Genomic DNA, 19,328 nt, shown 5'->3' with positions numbered 1-19,328 from the left:
CTCAGCACTTAACTGAATAGAGGTCTGCTCTTACAGAAAGGCCAGCAGAGCCCAGTATCTTAAAGCACCACTATTTTTAAGTAAGGTGATCTTGTTGCTACTTTTAAAACAGCGTGAAATCAACAGAAAAGGCATTGTTTTTTTTTTAATTCAGGATGTGGGTGTGCACATGGGGAACTATACCAGTGTACAGCAGTACCTGTGTAGTAGGTATAGTTACTGGAAATTTACTTCTGCTGGTATTTTTTCCAGGCAAAATGGTCTGGTGTCAAAATGCTTATTCTGCCTTGGTAAAACTGCAGATCTATATGATAATTTTCACTTTCCATGTTTAATCTTTTAATTCTTGCTGAGGTCTATGAAAGAATAATTTCCAGATAATAATGGTTTCCCACTAATGAGCTCTGCGTTTTTTATAGCAGAAATGACTTAGAACTGGTATGGTCACTGAAGAAAATTATTCTATTTGATGCTCTCTGATGTATCTGAGAGAAAGGTAAAAATGAGTCTTGCAGGGCATGAGGCAGGATATTTCAAGTATGACGTGTTAATGTCATTGTATGTGGTGAGGCTTCATATGTACAATTTTGGCTGTTTGGTTCATGCAACAAATGTTTACTGCCTGGGGGAGTTAGTGGACTGAGGGGCTTCTCTTGACTAGAAGAGAATAAATGAGCTTGCGTTGGTGAAAGTAGCACACTGGCGGTGGTAAAGGGCTGGTGGGTGTCTGTCCATGCAGTGAGGGGGGAAAAGGTGGAGGGAGCCTGGCAGGGCAAAGACTGTTTTAGCCAGAGAGCATTAGTGACGTGAGAGCAAGTGGAGTTGAGAATGGAAGTGAAAATACTTCTAGCTACTAGGGCAAGGATGAGAGTCAGAGACCGCTTTTCAGTGGGAGCCATTGGGTGTTAAAAGCTGAACTATTTTTGTGACTGAATTTGCTCAGTTTACGACAGAAATTGTATGGTGCGTCTGTGTAGGAGAGCAGGGGACTGCGCTCCCAGTCCTGCCTCCAAGAGCCCTGTCAGGCCCCTGCTCAGTCATGCAAGTTAGTTTTGTGCACTCTGCCCTCTGCTTTTCCAAACGGGCTTTGAGAAGCTATGCCGTGTGGGAGAAATGACAATTTGGACAAGTACAATAGTAAGCTGTGGTTCAGGTAGCTGATAGCAACCTTCAGTTTTGTTTGTGGTTACGTGGAAGGCAGAGAATTGGTGTGGTATTGTATGTACAGTTCATAAATCAACATGCAGGATAGTTTGTTGGCAGTGACAGTACATGAATGCAAGTTGTTGTCATTGTCTCTGTGAATTCTCTCTGCAGCCTCCCAGCCCTGAAGTATATTGCCAGTAACACCAGAAGCAGCTACTGATGCCGCTAGCCATGAGTCTGAGTGCTGGTGTATCTGACTTTACTTGAGAATTGTGTTTTCTGGCAGTACAGAGTATGTCTATGTATCTGTTGCTTGAGATAGATGCTCTTTTCAACTTGGCTCCCAGTTTCGCTGTGTGACTGTATGGCACTGAGGAGGTTAAACAGGTAATGCCAAAATAGACAAAAATTGTGTTACAAAGTCAACCAGAAATAGGGTATTTTCCTTACTGGTTCATTAAGCAAAAATGTCCTGACTACTTAAAAAAAAAAAAAAAAGCCTCAGTTTGCATTTCTCCAAATATTTCAACAAAAATCTATGTGCAGGTATATGCTTGTATTTGTTTTCAGCATGCCCTTCTCTATCTGTCCTGATGTTCCATTAAAATGCAGATAATGTGTCCCAGCTTGTAAGATGGATCACTACTGAAGTGGTGTCATGTCTGGGCTAGCTTATCTCTTGATAAATACCTCTGCTGTCCACTGAGAGATTAAACTTCATGACTGCTGAGGTCTGTTTGGGGGTCTTACAGGCGGATAAGACTGCCTTACTTTTAATAAAATGTATCAATTTACATTTGCTAGAGGACCTTTGGATGGCATTTGCTATTGAGAAGGTGGCAGTGGCATAATCAAACGATAATACTTGTATGTGAAACTGGCTTTTCCATTTTATAAGCATTATAATTTATTGACAGGAGTGCTTTATTGAACCCTCTTATGTCTAGAGTGTGGAGATGAGGAGCTTGAGCTGCTGTTATGAGACCTCATTTAGCTGTCTAGCAGAAAAAATTTCTTTCCTGGAGTCTAATCCTGCAGGAGCCATGGAAGAACATTATCAGCTAGTCACAGAAATCTCGGGCGGCTTGGGTGTGTGGGATGCACGTGGATGCTGTGGTCTGGAGTCTGTCTCGCCGTGACAGCTGTGCAGTCAGGGTTCCCACCATGGGGAATACTCTTCTCCTTCTGGGGGTTGAGTACAGACAGTGCTGGACTTGTAGAGGTGCTTTAACTGAGATGCTGAGTCGTGTAGGAGTGGTGAGCGGCCCACTTCTCTAACCAAACAACTATCTGAAAAATTTGCTGTCTCTCATGTATGTAGGGAGTGGAAAAGAGTTTTGTCATGGATAGCTCTCTGAATAACAAACTGCTCAGAGCCACTGAAGAGGTTCATGAGGGAGAGGTTTCTGCATGAGTCCAGGACCTTGCTTGTGCTGGTATAAAGTTTTATGTAAATACAGTGTTTGGTTATGTATTTCTGAATCTGTGCCCGCTCCCTGTTTGTGAGTGTGAGGGTACAACTTCTTAGACTGTACTGCTCTGTTGCAGTAAAAGGATATGGGAATTTGTAGGCAAAGACTGTTTTCACGTTCCAATGTGCAGTATCTATGGTTTCATTTCCATTTTAGATGCCATGAAAGTAATTGGAATGGCAGAGTATACATATGTATGTGTGAAACATCTCCGTGCCCCTGAGAAGTGAATTCTAGAAAAAAGCACTTAAAACTGAACAGCTTACTAAGTACAGGCTGGAGTCTCATGCAGTTCTACTTAAAACATAAATAAGTAGACGTCATGATGCAAACCATTTGGTGGACTGCAACCGTTGATGAGTTGTTGGCTTCTGTCTTTATGATCTGCTGTTCTGCATCTATAGGAAAACTATAAGGCAAGGCCAGAGAGGGGGAATGCGTGGAAGGGGCCCAGTGAAACGCAAACCATGCCCACACCAGGAGGCTTACTTACGCTTACTTTTAGCTTCTTGCTCTTGGTCCAAGTTTGGATGGCATTTTGGCCATTCCTGCCTTTCAGATCACTAGAGCTGTTTGTGCTATGGCTAACCCCTTACCCCAGTCTGAACACAGGGGTAAGGGAGAGGTAAATGGTGAATTCAGTATGATACGTGCATGTTGATTTAGCACCTACCGTTTCCCCCTCTTGCAGGCGTTGTTCTTGATTCCAGACACATACCATTATCTTGACAAAGAGCCACTTATGTGTGATCATGGAGTGTAATGTAAAGCATGGCTCTGAAAGAGTTAACGAATACACAGAGCAGGGCTCATTTTGATGGCACCAGTGTGTACCAAGCTGTATCCACAAACATAACTCAGCATGACGAGCATCAGTTGTGGGCTTAGGGGACTGCAAGTTTGCTCTTTAGATCATCATAATTTGTTACCAGTTTTCATTTGATGATTATATAAAGCTGTAGCAACATGAATTAGAACTCCTAACACTACTCTGAGCCTTCACTTCCATTTTCTAGATTTTTTTAAAGTCACAGGGAAGTTTTAATTTGCCTTAAGTTACACAGTTTGTTAGAGATGGGCCTAAAGAGTGCGGGACATGCTTTTCCCAAAGTAACAAGTAGTTTGTTCAGCTATGGATACCTTGAAGAGCCCAATTTTTCTATAAGGCAGGAGCTGCTGCTCAGCCCTTTGGTCTGAACATCAGGCCTTTTCCATATACGCTACGTTGTGCATCTGGAATCATTAGTCATTCTGAAAGTCTTGGTTAAGTTGTGAATCCCAGTCTTTAACTCACTGTCATCTCAGCCATTTCAAGAGCTCATTAAATAGATCTGCTAGTTGGAAGAGAGTCCAAAGCATACCTGTTGCTTTTACTTTCAATACAGAAATCGAGTCCTCATAACACACATTTTGTGTTATTTTGGGCCATGTAATTCTGTGCCCTATCCAATTCATTTAATGTTTATGGGAGATATTTTCTCTCAGAGGAAGATTGGGAAGAATCCCCATGCCCTTGTCCTCGCAAAAGCCAGACCATCATTGGGATGGTTATTGGGATTATTATTATTTTATCTCGCAATGTGCTCTGGGTTTCTTGCAAGTGGGTCTGCTCGATTGTTTAGGTGGTAGAAGTGCATGGACTGTGCTCAGTGATCTTTTCTGTCCTTTTTGTCTTGCAGATCGAGGGATTTTAATGGCTTTCAGGTAGAAGAAAGTGGAGACAATCAAAATGAATTCTATGGACAGGCACATACAGCAGACCAATGACCGGCTGCAGTGCATAAAACAGGTAAGCTGAAGGCGGAGATCATTGCTGCTAGACAAGCATTGTGTATTGTGTGGCAAGGCGTGTTATGCATTATGGTTACCTGTTGCTTAATGAATATCCTTGCCTTTTAGAGGGGAGGAGAGTGGTAGGGATGAGACCTTGTTAATCTCATTGAAGAGAAGAGAATCTGCTGCAAGAGCTGGTGTATAAACCTCCAAAGCCAAGCTTTCCCTTCCGTCTTTCTAAGAAATCTTCACCCTGGAGACTCAACAAATCTGTCTCAGCTGAAAGCAGAGTGGTGCCAGTCCTGCCAGCTCTGTCCTGAAGGTGTCACAGCAGGCAGCCATTGTACTTGTGCTCCAAGCACAGTAATCCAAAATTTTGACAGGCCAGTTTTGATTCTAATCCAGTTTCTGACCTGAGACCTGCACTGCCTGGAGACTCGAACTTGGATGGTTGGCATAACTCCAAGTGCTCGGGTTAATCGGTTTGTGTGGAGATGTAAAAACTTCCGTTTGCAAGGTAAAATTTTCAGAAGCATCTGTTTGTGAAGATGAAGGGCCCTTACAATTCACTGAAAGGCAGTGGAATCTAAGTCTCATTTACAGATTTCCCCACTGTAACTGTGCTTGCAAATGCTTTTATAACCAAGTGAAACTACCAAGGGAAGGATAGAATGAGCAAATGCCATCTTTCCCTGCTTCACCTTTCTCAGTGAGCTTTGCTCTCTGGTGTTGCAGACAGCATGTATCCTCCCCTCACATACGTTCTTCTCTGCATACAAGAATCCTTACAGAAAATTCATAGCAATGGTCCTTTGTGTAGAGGAGGTGAGCAAGAGAATGGTTTCCTATGTTGATGTTTCCTGTTTTTATCTCTAAACCAATGCATGCATGCAGCAAACAGGTGCATAAATGCAAGCTGCATACAGGTATTTTGAAGGTTAGTTATCCCAGCTGGATCCATGAGATGAGCTCCAAAGTTCATCTCTTCAGAACTGGTTGAAATTTTCTGAATTACATTGAAAAAACAGAAGGACATTATTCCGTGAAATAATGTTCCCAAATAATTTTTCCCTGTTGTCTGAGCAGTTTTCTCTGTCAGTTCAGGCCACAGCATGTTTAGAGGCCAGAGTCCTGCTGTTTCAGTTTTATGTTTGTATTAACTAAGTTAAAAACCTACCTGCCTACTTTTGCTGTGGGACATGTGCATATTGCTTCTTGAGGGAGCACAGCATTTCTCTGTTCACAGATTTCTTTGTGTTGTAGACACAAGCACCCTAAATCAAAGGAACTGATAAAAAATAAGCATGGGGGTAGTACTGGCTTGGTCTAGATTTTAAAACTTGTTTTATTTTCTTTTATCTACAACTTCCTCAAGAAAGGCAGCAGAAGGGGAGGTGCTGATCTCTTCTCTCTGGTGACTAGCAATAGGACACAAGGAAATGGAACTGAGGTCTCATCAGAGGAAGTTCAGATTGGACATTAGGAAAAGGTTCTTCACTGAGGGTCAGGGTCACTGGAACAGGCTCCCCAGGGAAGTGGTCACAGCACCAAGCCTGTCAGAGTTCAAGGAGCATCTGGATGATGCTCTTAGTCATATGATTTAGTATTAGGTAGTCTGTGAGGAGCAGGGAGTTGGACTTGATGATCCTTATGAGTCCCTTCCAACTTGAGATATTGTATGATTCTATGATTATGTTTCCGTTCTCTTAGTTTCAGCAGTCTCCATCATTATGTTTGGTCATGTTTGCCTAGATATTAGTAGAAGTTTCTATTTTCTAGAATGTGTAGTAATGCAAAGAACAGAAAATGTGTGTTTATTTGCAAGTCTGGCCATGCATATGCTTTGGGGAATATAAAAAAAGAATAGCATTTATACCTAAGCCAGCTGATTTTTCTCTCTGTTTCCTGTATAAGAGAGGATTTCAGAATAATTAAACAAAGCTAGTTTGGAGCAGAAATAGCAATCTGTCCCTGCAGAATTGCTGGTCATAATCTAACCTCGGTCTGTGGTGGCGCTCTCCTTCATCACTCTGTGGAGAAAGTTAATGCATCTCATGGCCCTTTAGAGGTCTGAGGGAAATATGAATTTGGGGGTTTCATCCCTGTTTCTTCTCAACAACTATCTGGTTCAGAAAAAATATGCCCTTGACTGGCACAAATTTGTGTCCTTTTTGACCATCCTAGCCCATAGGATGAAGAATGAAGTGACTTGCAGAACAATTTAACCTTCAGCTGTAACAACAGACTTTTAGATCGAGTGGAGACAAATGGAGGATGCTGCTCAGTTCCTTTTTCTAGAGCTGTCAGCTTCTGTACATAAAGAATTTGTATTATTTTAATTAGATAAAAGAATATCAAATTACACTTCTTACAGTATTAAAGAGATATTTTTGCCTATGTAATGAGTACTCTGTCAGTTAAACCACTACTTCATTTATACATAGTGCTGGTTTACATATGCAGCTACGATATTTCTTCAGCGATGAAGGCCGAGGGGAAGGGAGGAAGGTCAGACTTCACAGCATTTGTGGAGCATTCTTGGTTTCGTTTGATCCTGTCTGGAAGACAGCTCTGGGTTTTCTGGTGGGCAGGGGCATGCTTGCATAGCTGCTCTGTTCTGTCAGACAGCAAAGGATGCCTGACAAGGAGGTTTCCTACTTGGGCATGCTTGTGAATTCACGGTGCCTTCGTTCTGTATAGGCCTGAATAAGAGAATAGGGATGCTTTTGTTTTCAACTCATGAAAATGTGTAGTTAACCCAGACAGTGGCTGAACGCAGGAAATACAAAGCAGAAAGCTTTTTTTGTGAAAGTGGCAATACTTGTGGTTTTGTTGGAGAGGAATGGCTGATTTGTTTGTTTGTTTGTTTTGTTTTGTTGTTGTTGTTGAACAAGAACTTAGCATAGAGTCTGCTCTTTGCTTTTTCATAGTTTGAAAATCTTGTGCTGTTACCTTTGCCATAGTGGAGCAAGAGACAGAAACCAACTCTGACTAGCTTTTTGGAGGAGACTCGCCTTTCTGGCACAGTGTCATAAATTTCCACCTTGGAGACATTTTTACCTTGTTCTTTGAGACAGGTCATTAGCTGGCAAAATTAACGTGGTACCACAAAGAGTAATTTCCAGTTCACCCATAGAGAACTGGACTGCACACTCGTATGTGCATGTTGGTTTAGGGAGCAAAGCAGTACCTTGCATGGCTGTATCAATGCATCTTCACCAATTTGGGGGATTAACTGCAGGGTCAGACAAAAATCTGCCTGCCTTTTCTTCCCTGGTCTCCAGTCTTTTATCCTTTCTTCCCAGCCTGTGAACAAACAGTACTGCTGTTCTCAAGAGACGTGTGCTTTTGGGGTGGTTAACACAGCAGTGGCATGGAAGGTGCACTGCAACAGGGGCAGGAAAACTATCCCTCCTTGGCGCCCAGCATCTGCATGTTTTATAACCTTGCTGGCAGCTCATGCAGCCAGACCAAAAGCTGTCTGCCGCCCTCCTTGCCCCTCACCCCAGCCCCTGAGAAACACTATAAATGGTAATCCATGTGCCTCTAACTAGATCAGGTTTCAACACAGGGTCAGGACAGGCTTCTTTCTTCCCAGCTCTGTGACTTGTGAGACACCCACAATATCCTTGCTGACTTCTGTTCCAGGATCAAGGCTGTGTTTTACCTTCATCTTTTTTAGCACTTTAAAGCTACAAACCCAAAACTTGTATATGATCAGCTAGTTAGGAAATGAAGTGTGTGTGTGTGTGTGTGTTAAGAAGTGTTTCAGAATAGATGAAAGGGCAAACTGAAGAGGTGGCTGTGTATTTATGCTTAAAAAAAGCCCCAGACTTCTGTGGAAGGCTGGAACAGCTTGTGTGGTCTCTTTGTAGCGGATTCCCTCAGTATTTGTTAAGTGTTATTTGCTTTAAAATCAAACATAGGTTTTTTTGATGTACAGTGGAAAAAGCCAAAGTAACAGGCTTCCCTTAACACATGCAATTAGTTTGTCATGACACAGGAGACTCTTCAGGGTACGATGAAGGAGGCTGGATCTTCAGGATGCAGACTTATTAATTCTTTGCCCATACAAACAAAAACCACAAAATTATTTTGTGCTCAGTAAAGGTCTGATAGCTCCTGAGCACTGCCTTATTCAAGGCTGCAATAATAATCTGTTTATCTGCTGAGTACTTATTGCTTAGGTTGCTCGAATGCACCATCCACCATGGAGCTCTGGAGCAGCGGGAGCTGGGTGGGGCGGGTACAGAGCTGAATTTGAGGGGCCCAGGCACAGCCTTCTGAAGGAGCCAGCTTGGCTCCCACTGCATAGGAAGTCCTGACAGGGAATTGACTGGTTTTCTTAAACTGTTCTTCATAACAGACCAGAGGTATGGCTTTAATCAAATACTGTCCGTTATTTTCCTTATGTGATACAAGCAAATAGCAGGCAGAATCAGTGGTTTGCATGACATCTCCTCTCTACTCTTACCCTGATGGGTCCACTTTAAAAACAGAGCTATTTTAAATCTAGGGACTCATACCTTTTGTCTCTGCTGTCAGTCAGTTTGTAAGGTTTCTATACATCTCTTCTGAAATTCTTGAAAAATAGAAGATGGAGAAAATCTTTCTATGTTTAAGTTACAAGGAAGCCACCCCTTTCAGAATAGGTGCGTGATATCTTCCTGCCGTGCTGAGAATGGTTGTCAGGGTACATACTAAAGCTGTGCTGAAATTTTAGTAACAGGTTAAAAGGAAGTATGAAAAGGCTCTCTGCTATCAAAAGTACTTGACTGTGGTGGGAACAAAGAAGGTTGTTTCTGCTGCTTGTGTCACGGTACATCAGGACACATTGAACACTATCATCAAATGATGCTGAATCACTTGGGGAACCCCACTTAATTGGAGGCACACATCACATAGCTGATTTCTAGAAACAGATTAGTGTTTCCCCTCTCTTTCTGTCAAGAAAGCTTGCTGAATTGCTGCAGTTGCAATGCTTTATAACGCCTACCCAGCCATTCAGAAAGATATGCTAAAAGTTGTAATTGCTGTGTGTTTTTGTTGACATTTTCTTGCTCAAATTGGAAACAAGCAGGCCCATTTCTTTCATCATTCAGCAACTGGGTTTTTGGTTGCTTGCAATTCAGAGGAAAATAGAATTCTTTGTATATTTACATAACTGTTAGCATTTAAGCCCTGAAATGTTTGAACTAATTCTTCTGCTCTTCAATGTTATTGTTGCAGACTCATGTAAATGCTCAGCAGTCCTAAACGTGTCATTTTTAATGTATTTTGGACTGGTTAATATGGACTGGTATGAAATTACAGCTCAAAAGGCTTTAATAAAGCTTCATGAAAATTTCTTTCTTGAAGAACTTTGAAAATGAGAAGTAATCTTAAGAAGGGTGCATTTATTTAGAATACATATTTTTGGTTGTAGCCCATATAAGTGTGACAGGTTTTTTTTAGCAGCTAAATATGCGATAACATATAGCAGTAAGGCTAATGGTGAAAAAGCCCTTTCTTTTCCATAAAAAGACATTTGATGAGCCTCAAGTGTTACAGCTTATTGGTTAAATCGTCCATCAATGCCATCTTAGTAGCTATATTTTTCTTTTTTTTTTTTTTTTTTTTTTTTTTTTTAACCCTGAGACCCATAGCTGCAAATTCTTTGTCTGTTTTCGTGTTCAGTCTGTTGGAATATTCCTGTGCTAGAGTTAAGTATGTTTAGGAAAAACTGACAGCAGACCAGCTTTCCTGGCTCCTCTACTCCATTTAGAGACTTGTCAATCAACATTCCTGCCCTGTTAGATCCTGCATCCTGGTAGGGACTGCTCTGGCTCAGGCAGCGAAGCCACAAGGGAACGAGCAAAGAGGCAAAGTGCTAGAAGCGCTTCTGGAGGTGAGGGGGAAGAAAACACTTTCTTGAAGTTCGCAGTATTTGGCTGGTTTGTTCATCTGAGATGAACAGTGGGTGGAATATAACCCATCATCTTTTAAGACGAGCTGGTAAAGTTGGTGTGGGTACACTTCTTTCCTTCCCAATTCTGCTGCTTGTTTCACTGCAGCACTTGTCCTCAAGAGCTGGGATGTTAGTATTGTTAACTGTTTTCAAAAAGGAAAATATCCATGTTTTAAACTTACACTTAAAGCTTATAGTATCCATAGTATTTAGAACAATTTTATTCTTTTCTGTGCAACTAATCTGGCCTATTGCTTAAAATTGCCTATTGGTAAATAAGGATGAACATTTGAAAATTCTAGAAAACTGTAAATTGGATCTATGGTGTCATCTTGGTTTCAGATGAGCACAGGAAGTCCTTTTTGTCAGTAGCTGGGTCAAACTCTGCAGTAAACACGTGACATAGCTAGCAACATGTCTCTAGCTTCTGTCATGCAATTTCTTGCTCTTCCTTCATACGTATGCGCTTGCTACTTGAGTTCATTCTGTTGTGTGCATTAGTGCAACAGCAAATCCATAGCAGGTGTGACTTATACAGCATTTGCACATAAGGACCATTGTGCCTATTTGTAAAAGCAGAAGGAGTTTTTATAAAGGCTGTTTGAAGTGGTGATAGTACTGTTTAACACCAAGAGCCTTCAGCTATGCAGACCACTACCATCATCTACAAAGGAAAAGTCTCCTCACTGGTGGTTTGCTCCTTATTGCTTCTGTGCACTACCCAAGAAGAGCTGTTAACATCATACATAGGCAGGTCACAAAGCTCATGCTGTGGGCAGTTTTGTAAGCACATGCAAATTAAAAAGATGTATGAGGAAGCATTTTTTCTTTTGACTTTGAAATATCTCAGTAGTGTCTAGCTGGCTGGTAGGACCTGTGAGAATAGGTCATGTGAATTTTACATCTTCCACAGTGGTATCATAGTGGTCATTTTAAATAGTCACCTTGAGATTTTATCTCTGCATAGATTAAGAGATTAAAATAATAAAGATTAAGACAGTTGATTAAAAGTGCTATAAAAACCACAATCATTAAGTAAATTACTCAAGTCAAAAAAATTAATTGGAAAACAAAATATGTCCAACAAATATGCTGCTGTTTGATAGGGTATACTGAAGATTATTGGTTATTTTTCAAAATCAGTGCATTTATTCTCCTGAAATTTAGAAAATGAATAAATGGATTTATTTTTAATGCATTTTTTAAAGTTGGTTCAGTACATAAGTCAGAGGAATTTCAGTCAGTGCCTTTTTTTTTTCCCCCTTGTTATCAACTCACTTTATGCTCTTGGGTAATGTTATTTCTTTTTAAAGGATGCACTAGTGACAATAATCTTCCAGTAAAGTGATGTTGTAATACTTCATTAATGTCTTTAAAACACCTTGATATGGTAAGAACTGCATGAAAAAAACCACTGACCCAAACTTTTCAAAATGCTGTGATATGTACCTCAAATTATTAAATGGTTCACAACACAGAATTATTTATGTACACACCTCACTTTGCCTGTATCCTTCACTTAATATTCTACTAAAAGACATTATGAAGCTAGATTTTTTTTTTTTAAAGAAGGGAGGTATACAGGTCTGGAACAAATAAGCCTATTCAATGAAAACCATTGGCAATTTAAGTAAATATTCAGATCATTATTCTATGTCGTGGTTTAACCCCAGCCAGCAACTAAACACCACGCAGCCGCTCACTCACTCCCCCCCACCCAGTGGGATGGGGGAGAAAATCGGGAAAAGAAGCAAAACCCGTGGGTTGAGATAAGAACGGTTTAATAGAACAGAAAAGAAGAAACTAATAATGATAATGATAACACTAATAAAATTACAACAGCAATAATGAAAGGATTGGAATGTACAAATGATGTGCAGTGCAATTGCTCACCACCCGCCGACTGACACCCAGCCAGTCCCCGAGTGGCGATTCGCCGCCCCCACTTCCCAGTTCCTATACTAGATGGGACGTCCCATGGTATGGAATACACCGTTGGCCAGTTTGGGTCAGGTGCCCTGGCTGTGTCCTGTGCCAACTTCTGGTGCCCCTCCAGCTTTCTCGCTGGCTGGGCATGAGAAGCTGAAAAATCCTTGACTTTAGTCTAAACACTACTGAGCAACAACTGAAAACATCAGTGTTATCAACATTCTTCGCATACTGAACTCAAAACATAGCACTGTACCAGCTACTAGGAAGACAATTAACTCTATCCCAGCTGAAACCAGGACATTCTAATAGTGCAACAGTACTCTAAGGGAAAGAGCTTGGGCACTGCTTTGAGAAAATTAACTCCTTGATACGTTGAGATATTTAGGACTGAAACTACTGGCTGAAAATTACGAGGGCATTAGAGAAGAAAGCTCCTATATTGTTCCATCGTCTATTGGAATGATAAAGCTAAAGAAGCCTCAGCATCCTTGCTGTAGTCACATACAGAGACATCTTATGCTAGCGTGTTATAATAGGGAGATACTAATGGAAGATGGCTTGTTTCAGTTGCCAAGAAGAGTGAGTGAACTGGTTAGGCAAACTGATTTTGTAATTCAGTTGAGCTGTAATTGGAAATTTAAGGATAGATTAGAGCCTTGTATCACTGAGCATTGCCTTAGAGAAAGAGCAAACAGTTGTACCTTTGTTTCTTGACTTTTTTTCCCCATGGAATCACACTTTGTGAGTGATTAAGGAAATATAATTCAGAGCCCTCTGATTATTTTGAGCCTTTTGTAAACCGTGCTGTTCTCAGTGCTTTCAGCTGGCATAATAGCAGTCCAGGTGCTGGTGGTAAGAAGGGTACAAAGATTGGACTGGGCACTGTTGTTCCGTCTATTGATAGATTAACAAGAAGACATATTGCCATTAGTGTGCCCCATTTCCATCTTCAGTCGGATCTGGATCACAGCCTTTAGACCCCTAAGTCACAGTTTCCTCTTGGGCAGGGGATAGTGGAGTGGAAGAGCAGTAGATGGGTTTATGACCAAAGAAGTTTAATTTGCTGCCTGTTCCCTTATATAACACAAAGTTATATCAAAGTATATCATAAATATACTGCAGTTATGTAGATACGAAAGGTACAGAGCAGGAAGATGGCAATGTAATTCATCAGCAGAGCTAGGGAGTGATTCTTGGTTTAGGTCTTCTAGCTTCTGTGTATGGTGCTTGAGGATCAGGGTGTTGAACCCACCTCTAACGCTTTTGTAAAACTAATGGACAAGGCAAGGTTGCAATTTTTTTCCTTTCCTCCACCATATGCACATACAGATGCGCAATCTTCCTCACAGAGATCATGGTATAGGAGACTCAGGCAGCAGAACAAGGCTATTCAATTACCAGGCATTCACCTTTTCTGAAACCAATACTGATTTATACACACCCTTTATACTAAAAGTGTATGAGAGAAGCATCTATGGAAATCTGCATTAGTACAGGTTTTGTTCCCTTACAGCTCACAACTGGACAACTTGCTTTTTTGTCAGTTCAGTGACGCTCGTGTTTTTTATTTGTTCTTTTTCTCATTTGTTTAGCATGTGATCTTCTGTCTTTAGTGTTGACTCCCCTGCTCATCTCACCCAGTATTTTCATGTAGTTAAAACATCTGATAAAGAGGTAGCGGTCTTTGCTCAGTATTTACTGTTTTCCTTTGAAAAAGAAGCTGCAGTGGACAAATGGGGCAAAGGTGACTCCCTTTCATTCTTTTTTTTATAAGTAGGCATGGCTAACATGGTTTTAATCTCTCTCAGCGTATCTAGTGCTTCTCAAAATGTGAGGTTAATAAAAGATTTATAAAGCCTCTGATGGAATGAGCCATGTAAGTGCAAGATAATTCTATTAATTAGGGATCTCTCAATCTCACAGACACTAAATTGGGAGGGGGGGGATTATCTGAATACAAAATGCACAGCTTGAGCCTTTTAATTTTTTGATAAATAAAACAATCTTTGATATTGAAGGGGACTGCAGAGAATTGAACTATATATAACCATATCCAGATAAACAAAAATTGTACTCCCAAAAGACAGAAAATAGCTCAATACTCCCCTCTATCCTCTTGAAAAAGAAAAAGGCCATTTGTTTTGAATCTTCATTACGGATGAGTTTTTCATATACTGAGCATAGCTGCCTGTGGATAAGGCCTTTGTATAATCACCCTTGACTCTCAAAAAAATAATAAAAGAGAAACCACTTATTTCAAGTTATGGCATTTTCTGCATTTAAAGCGTATCCTTGGTTAATGTCTTGTACTTCTGTAACACCCCCTGAGCTCTGTTGCAGCCAGTGGAGGGCACGCCAGGGAGACAGAATTCTTGGTGGATGGGGATCTGAAGTAGAGGCCTTGTGCATAGGAGGGGGAGAGGGGCTTGTGGTTGGGCTCACTCACGGAGCCTGCTCAGGTTTTGAAGTAATAAAGGCTCTATTAATGTATTACAGCAAATGACCCTTGCTGATTCACAGGTCCTCTACTGCTTGCTTATGGTGCTGAGTGAGCTATCAAATTTAGGTCTAGTGGGAACATAATTGTGTGCTGAGTAATACAGAGACCAACCTTGTCTCCCCCTGGTTACGCTGTGTCAAGGGTGTCTGACCAGGAATCCTGTTTACATTCTTTAGATAGGTGATTAGTTTTCGTTTGGGAGCTGAACGCCCTTTGCCCAACTTGCAGGACCACAGTAATTCTGCTCCTGGGTTGTTTCATGTAATCTCTTTCTGTTCTCTCTGTCCTTTCCCTTTCCAGGTACCTTTCTTTCCTACTCCCCTCTTCGCCCTACTTCAGTACAACAGTGCATTTTCATTACATCTGATTGCAGGCATGTGTGGATGAATATTAAGATAGACAAAAAAAAAAGTCTGAATTGCCTGGCAGAATCTGCCAAAGCACCTGAACACCAAATCCTGTCTCTCAAGGCTCCCATCAAGAGCTGGTATGCACCAGGGTTAGAAAAGTCATGTAGGTGTAGAAGAGAGTGGGTCAGCTCCTTCCTCAACCAGTATCAATTGGTTTAGTTCCAAAAGAACTATAATTTCTGCATTAATAGTTTTGAGCATCCTTATTTTTATATGCAAAGTTCGATAACTGCTGTATGTCTTGTTTTACTTTTAAATTCCTAGATTTTACAACCATATGAGAATTTTAACTTCTATTGTTGTGGAGAAAGGCTTGAAAACCTGCATGCCAGCAGCTGAAAATAGCAAGCAGATCATGTGAACTTAAGACTTGTATACATGCATTTCAAATGTCACGAGCTCTACGCAAAATTTATGGCATGCTGAATATCTGGCTCATGATTTGGAAAAAACGGGTTTGGTACTGGGTTTTATATCACTTGAAATTCTGGAGCTGTTGCAAGATTTTGCAGAACTCGTAGATGAATCTGTTGTCTAAACTAGGAATAACTTGGCTGAAGTCTGAGGATTAACCCCAGAGTAAATATGTACATTATCAGAACACTAAACCTCATTATTTCCTTTTGGCACCTCTCTTCGTATGCATTGTGTTTTATGGAGAATAACGAGGAATATTAATAACAAAAAGTATTTCTCTGGGTTGAAATAATCAAAAATACCATTCTTTTAAAAAGGGGGGGGGGGGTGTTGTGAGGCACGAGGAGTATTTATACTGTGAACTTAACTTTGTCTTCCTCTTATGTTGATGGTATAGCTCCACCTTCGGGAGAAGTTTCGTGATGCGTTTAATCCAAAGTGTGGGCTGCTAAGAGCAGAGTCCTGGTACCTTCCCAGCCCTACCTTTTGTTTGCTGCCGCTTTCTTTGAGTCAGGTCTAATGATTGTGTGGTTACATGGCGAATCTCCCTGTAACTGATGACTGAAAATCAGTATTTGGGAGGTTAGTTCACTGTCAGAACAGCAAGCGTGGTCTGATGCACTGAAAGTGGTGGAAGTATGTGGTTTGGGGAAGAAGCTCCCAGGGGCAGCCTGCCATGATAGCCTAAGCATATCAAGAAAATGTATCCTTAGTTTTAGGTCAACTTCAGTCTAGTATTGGCATGAAAAGATGACATGCTGTAACCTGTGGCCATTCCCATGAGCTCCTGAGTGGCCTGTTGCTGGGGTGGCACACACTGCTGCTATCTCCCCTGCTAGTGCTAAGGTTCAAGGAGCTGCACTGCATGCCACTTTGGAGAGCCGAGGCAGCTGAAATTGGTAGTATAGGATGAGGCTAGTTCACCATGCAGCCATGTGTTCTCTTGTGCGTGTGCAAGAGAGCAGGCAGGAGAAGGCAGAGCCATGGGAGACAGGAACCTTTGAGGGCTGGCAGCCACTGGTGCTTGCATGAGCTGGCAGTGCTTGTGGAACAGCAGCCATAGCTTTCTGTCCTGCAGGAGAGCAGCTGCCTCCTGGATTTAATTTCTTCAATTGGTGTACCAGAAGTTTTGCCAAGCATGCAGCCTTGCCACATGGTGTGCAGGAACAGGTTAATTTCAGAGTGAAGAAAAGGCTACCTACCATCTAGCTGTGTTTTTTCTGTACAGTCAAAAGCTCCCTGTGTTGCTAGTGTATTCTGTTGCTAATGTAAAATTCCCAGACTCGTTGATTAGTGAAGCTAGACAGTAGACAGGGTCCAAGTGGCTAACCGTGTGAGAAATTCAGTGACTGTAGGCTACTGTTAATTAACCTAGAATCTAGCAACATGGCATAGTGTCTGTGTGATAAGTTATATTATCTTCAGCAGCTCAATTAAATCGAGGAGTGAGACACAGAGCAGACATAACTCGGCAAAATAAACAGACAACTTGAGTCAGCCTTCATAATTTGGTGCGACATCACGTAAATAAATGCAATAACTTGTTTAGCATAGTTAAGCAGTTTGCTGCTCAAAAACTTATTTGCATGACATCTCATTTTGAATAGGTTAAGTTGTGGCAAATTAGGCCTGTGCCTTCAGTCTGATGTATTCTGCAGAAAAGAGAGAAACAAATCCTCCACCAGAGATGTGTCATTTGTGAATTGAAATTCTACATTTGTTTTCTGTAGCAACAAACTGGAACATATGGATTCCATGTTTAAATGAATCACTTTCCATACTACTGCTGTCATGTTAGCATTTCTTGATGTGTGTGTGAGATAGCGTTAACCTTCTGTAATTGCTCTTAATTTTGACTGTTATTCTTCCATTACTAGACTATTCTAAGATACACGAGTGTACATCTGGGTTGCAGTCTTTTATATTTAGAGGAGATAAGGCTGTTGTCCTTGCCATATTTCAATGTGGATAATTGATTTCTGTCTTTAAAATCATATTGAGTCTTTGGTTGCAGGAAGTGGTTTGCACCCACTTTGGTGTGGGTGTGTAGGCTGAAAGTACTCAATTGCACTTTAGTATCTTTAAAAAAGTAAGATCTTTACTACATATGCCTATTTCACTCATAAGGGCCTGAATTCATATGTGGGATGAAGCTTCTACTTTGGGGCCCATTGCAGAGTTTTATTGCATATCAAGACTTCTTGATCACTGTCTAATTGGAAGGGAGTAACAATTTCAAGAAGTGGCTGTATTTTGAAATGTTTGCACCAAAAATTGCCACATATCAGCTGTTGTGTGTAACTCCCTATGTGAATGCTGTTCCCCCCCACCAGGCAACTACGCAGCAGCAAACCATGGAACAGGCACAGAGACAGTTGCTGTGAAAGCTAATGAACTCGGGTCCTAGTGTACCTGCATCCTCTGCCCATATGTCCACTCTAATTTACAAAGACGGTGTGTTCTTTAGGTAAATAAAATGTTTAAGCTGGAGGTGGTCATGAGCAGCACGTAGATGTTCATTCCTGTCTTCCCTGGAATCCAGCCCAAATGTCAGCCCAGTCCTCAGGAAGGGCTTTGCTGGTACAATTCACTCTTTTTGGACATAGTAAAGTGGAGAGCCAAAGTCCTTTAGTGTTTTCTCCATCCCCCCACATCAGACTGTTAATTGAAGTGCTACAAAGAACACAAGATTCCTTCCAAGACCAAGAATAAATCACTCCGAGAGACTGTCTCTTCAAAGCACCACCTGGTGATCCCTGCAATAATGATACACTCACATGCATCAAGTATTTCTGTGGTTTCTGTTCCATTCAGGCTAAGGAAATACTAGGTTTTTGGAGTTATAAATGATTATACTGAAAATTTTCTTAGGTTTTGAAATAACAGAAGTTGTCATGTTTCACAAATAGCCTTCTAAAAAGCAGATGATACTGAAAGCAATCTGGTAAATAACCAATTTGTTCAGTTCATTGGCTTTGTTCATCTCTGCTTCAGATTTTATTAACACAAATCCTCTCCACTTGTTGAAAACACCATTGCTTGCAAGCATGGTGGTGTTAGGTGACCCTTCGCTAGTAGCTTTGAAGATACACTAAGGTGTGTCATAGCCAGATCTGTTTCATTGTCACTTTTTTCTAAACCATCTACTACTGAGGTGATTTTTTTTTTTTCCTTGTTTACATGAAGCACAGTTTCAGACTAGACTCTTCAGACACACGCCTTGCTTTTGTCAAAATGCTGCCAATAATTTCAGTTGAAGAGCCATGAATGGGAAATGCTTCACAACAAAGCTGATGGATGGATCTGGCATAAGCTTTGTTTTGTACTTATGTTCTTGGATCGAGAGCTAAGAAAATATCTTTAATTTCTTTTTCAATTAATATTGTAGATGTAACATTCTTCTCAAGCAGGCTTTTTGTTGTGAGGATGTGAATGACCTTGGGGCTTTTTGCCCTGGGTGCAGTGTTTAAGCTGTTAATAAATAAAAAATCACAGTAGGCATTTGGAATGTCTTCTTGCATAACTGAGGGAAGGAATTGCACCTGCCTTCATGGTTTGGTTCATGCTGGATCTTCTCTTTGTTTTCCACAAAAGTAACCTTGCCTGCTGTAATCTGAAAAAGGAAAAATCAGAGGAGAACCTTAATTTAAAACTACTAACAAGGTCAGAAAGCTGTGAGACATATGTCTCAGACAGAACTGCGTGTGACGTTGCAAGAAGTGTCCCCGGAG

At 41.0% G+C, this 19,328-nt stretch overlaps 1 protein-coding gene across 10 annotated transcripts in view; it reads left to right on the top strand.

The window, feature by feature from the left end:
• ZMIZ1 (zinc finger MIZ-type containing 1) overlaps positions 1-19,328 on the top strand; it is a 364,045-nt gene that overhangs the window by 193,334 nt on the left and 151,383 nt on the right. For all 10 annotated transcript variants that reach the window (XR_008236824.1, XM_052798271.1, XM_052798268.1 and 7 more), the window contains one exon: positions 4,298-4,407. Coding sequence is in view for 9 of the 10 variants with exons in the window: in XM_052798271.1 (XP_052654231.1) it covers positions 4,348-4,407 (60 nt within the window). In the remaining variant the exon portion in view is untranslated. The remainder of the gene's footprint in view (positions 1-4,297; positions 4,408-19,328) is intronic.

This window comes from Harpia harpyja, chromosome 10, assembly GCF_026419915.1.
Source record: "Harpia harpyja isolate bHarHar1 chromosome 10, bHarHar1 primary haplotype, whole genome shotgun sequence".
NCBI classification, from domain to species: Eukaryota; Metazoa; Chordata; class Aves; order Accipitriformes; family Accipitridae; genus Harpia; species Harpia harpyja.
The sequence above is the reverse complement of the archived record's forward strand: the minus strand, read 5'-3'. Positions and strand labels throughout refer to the sequence as shown.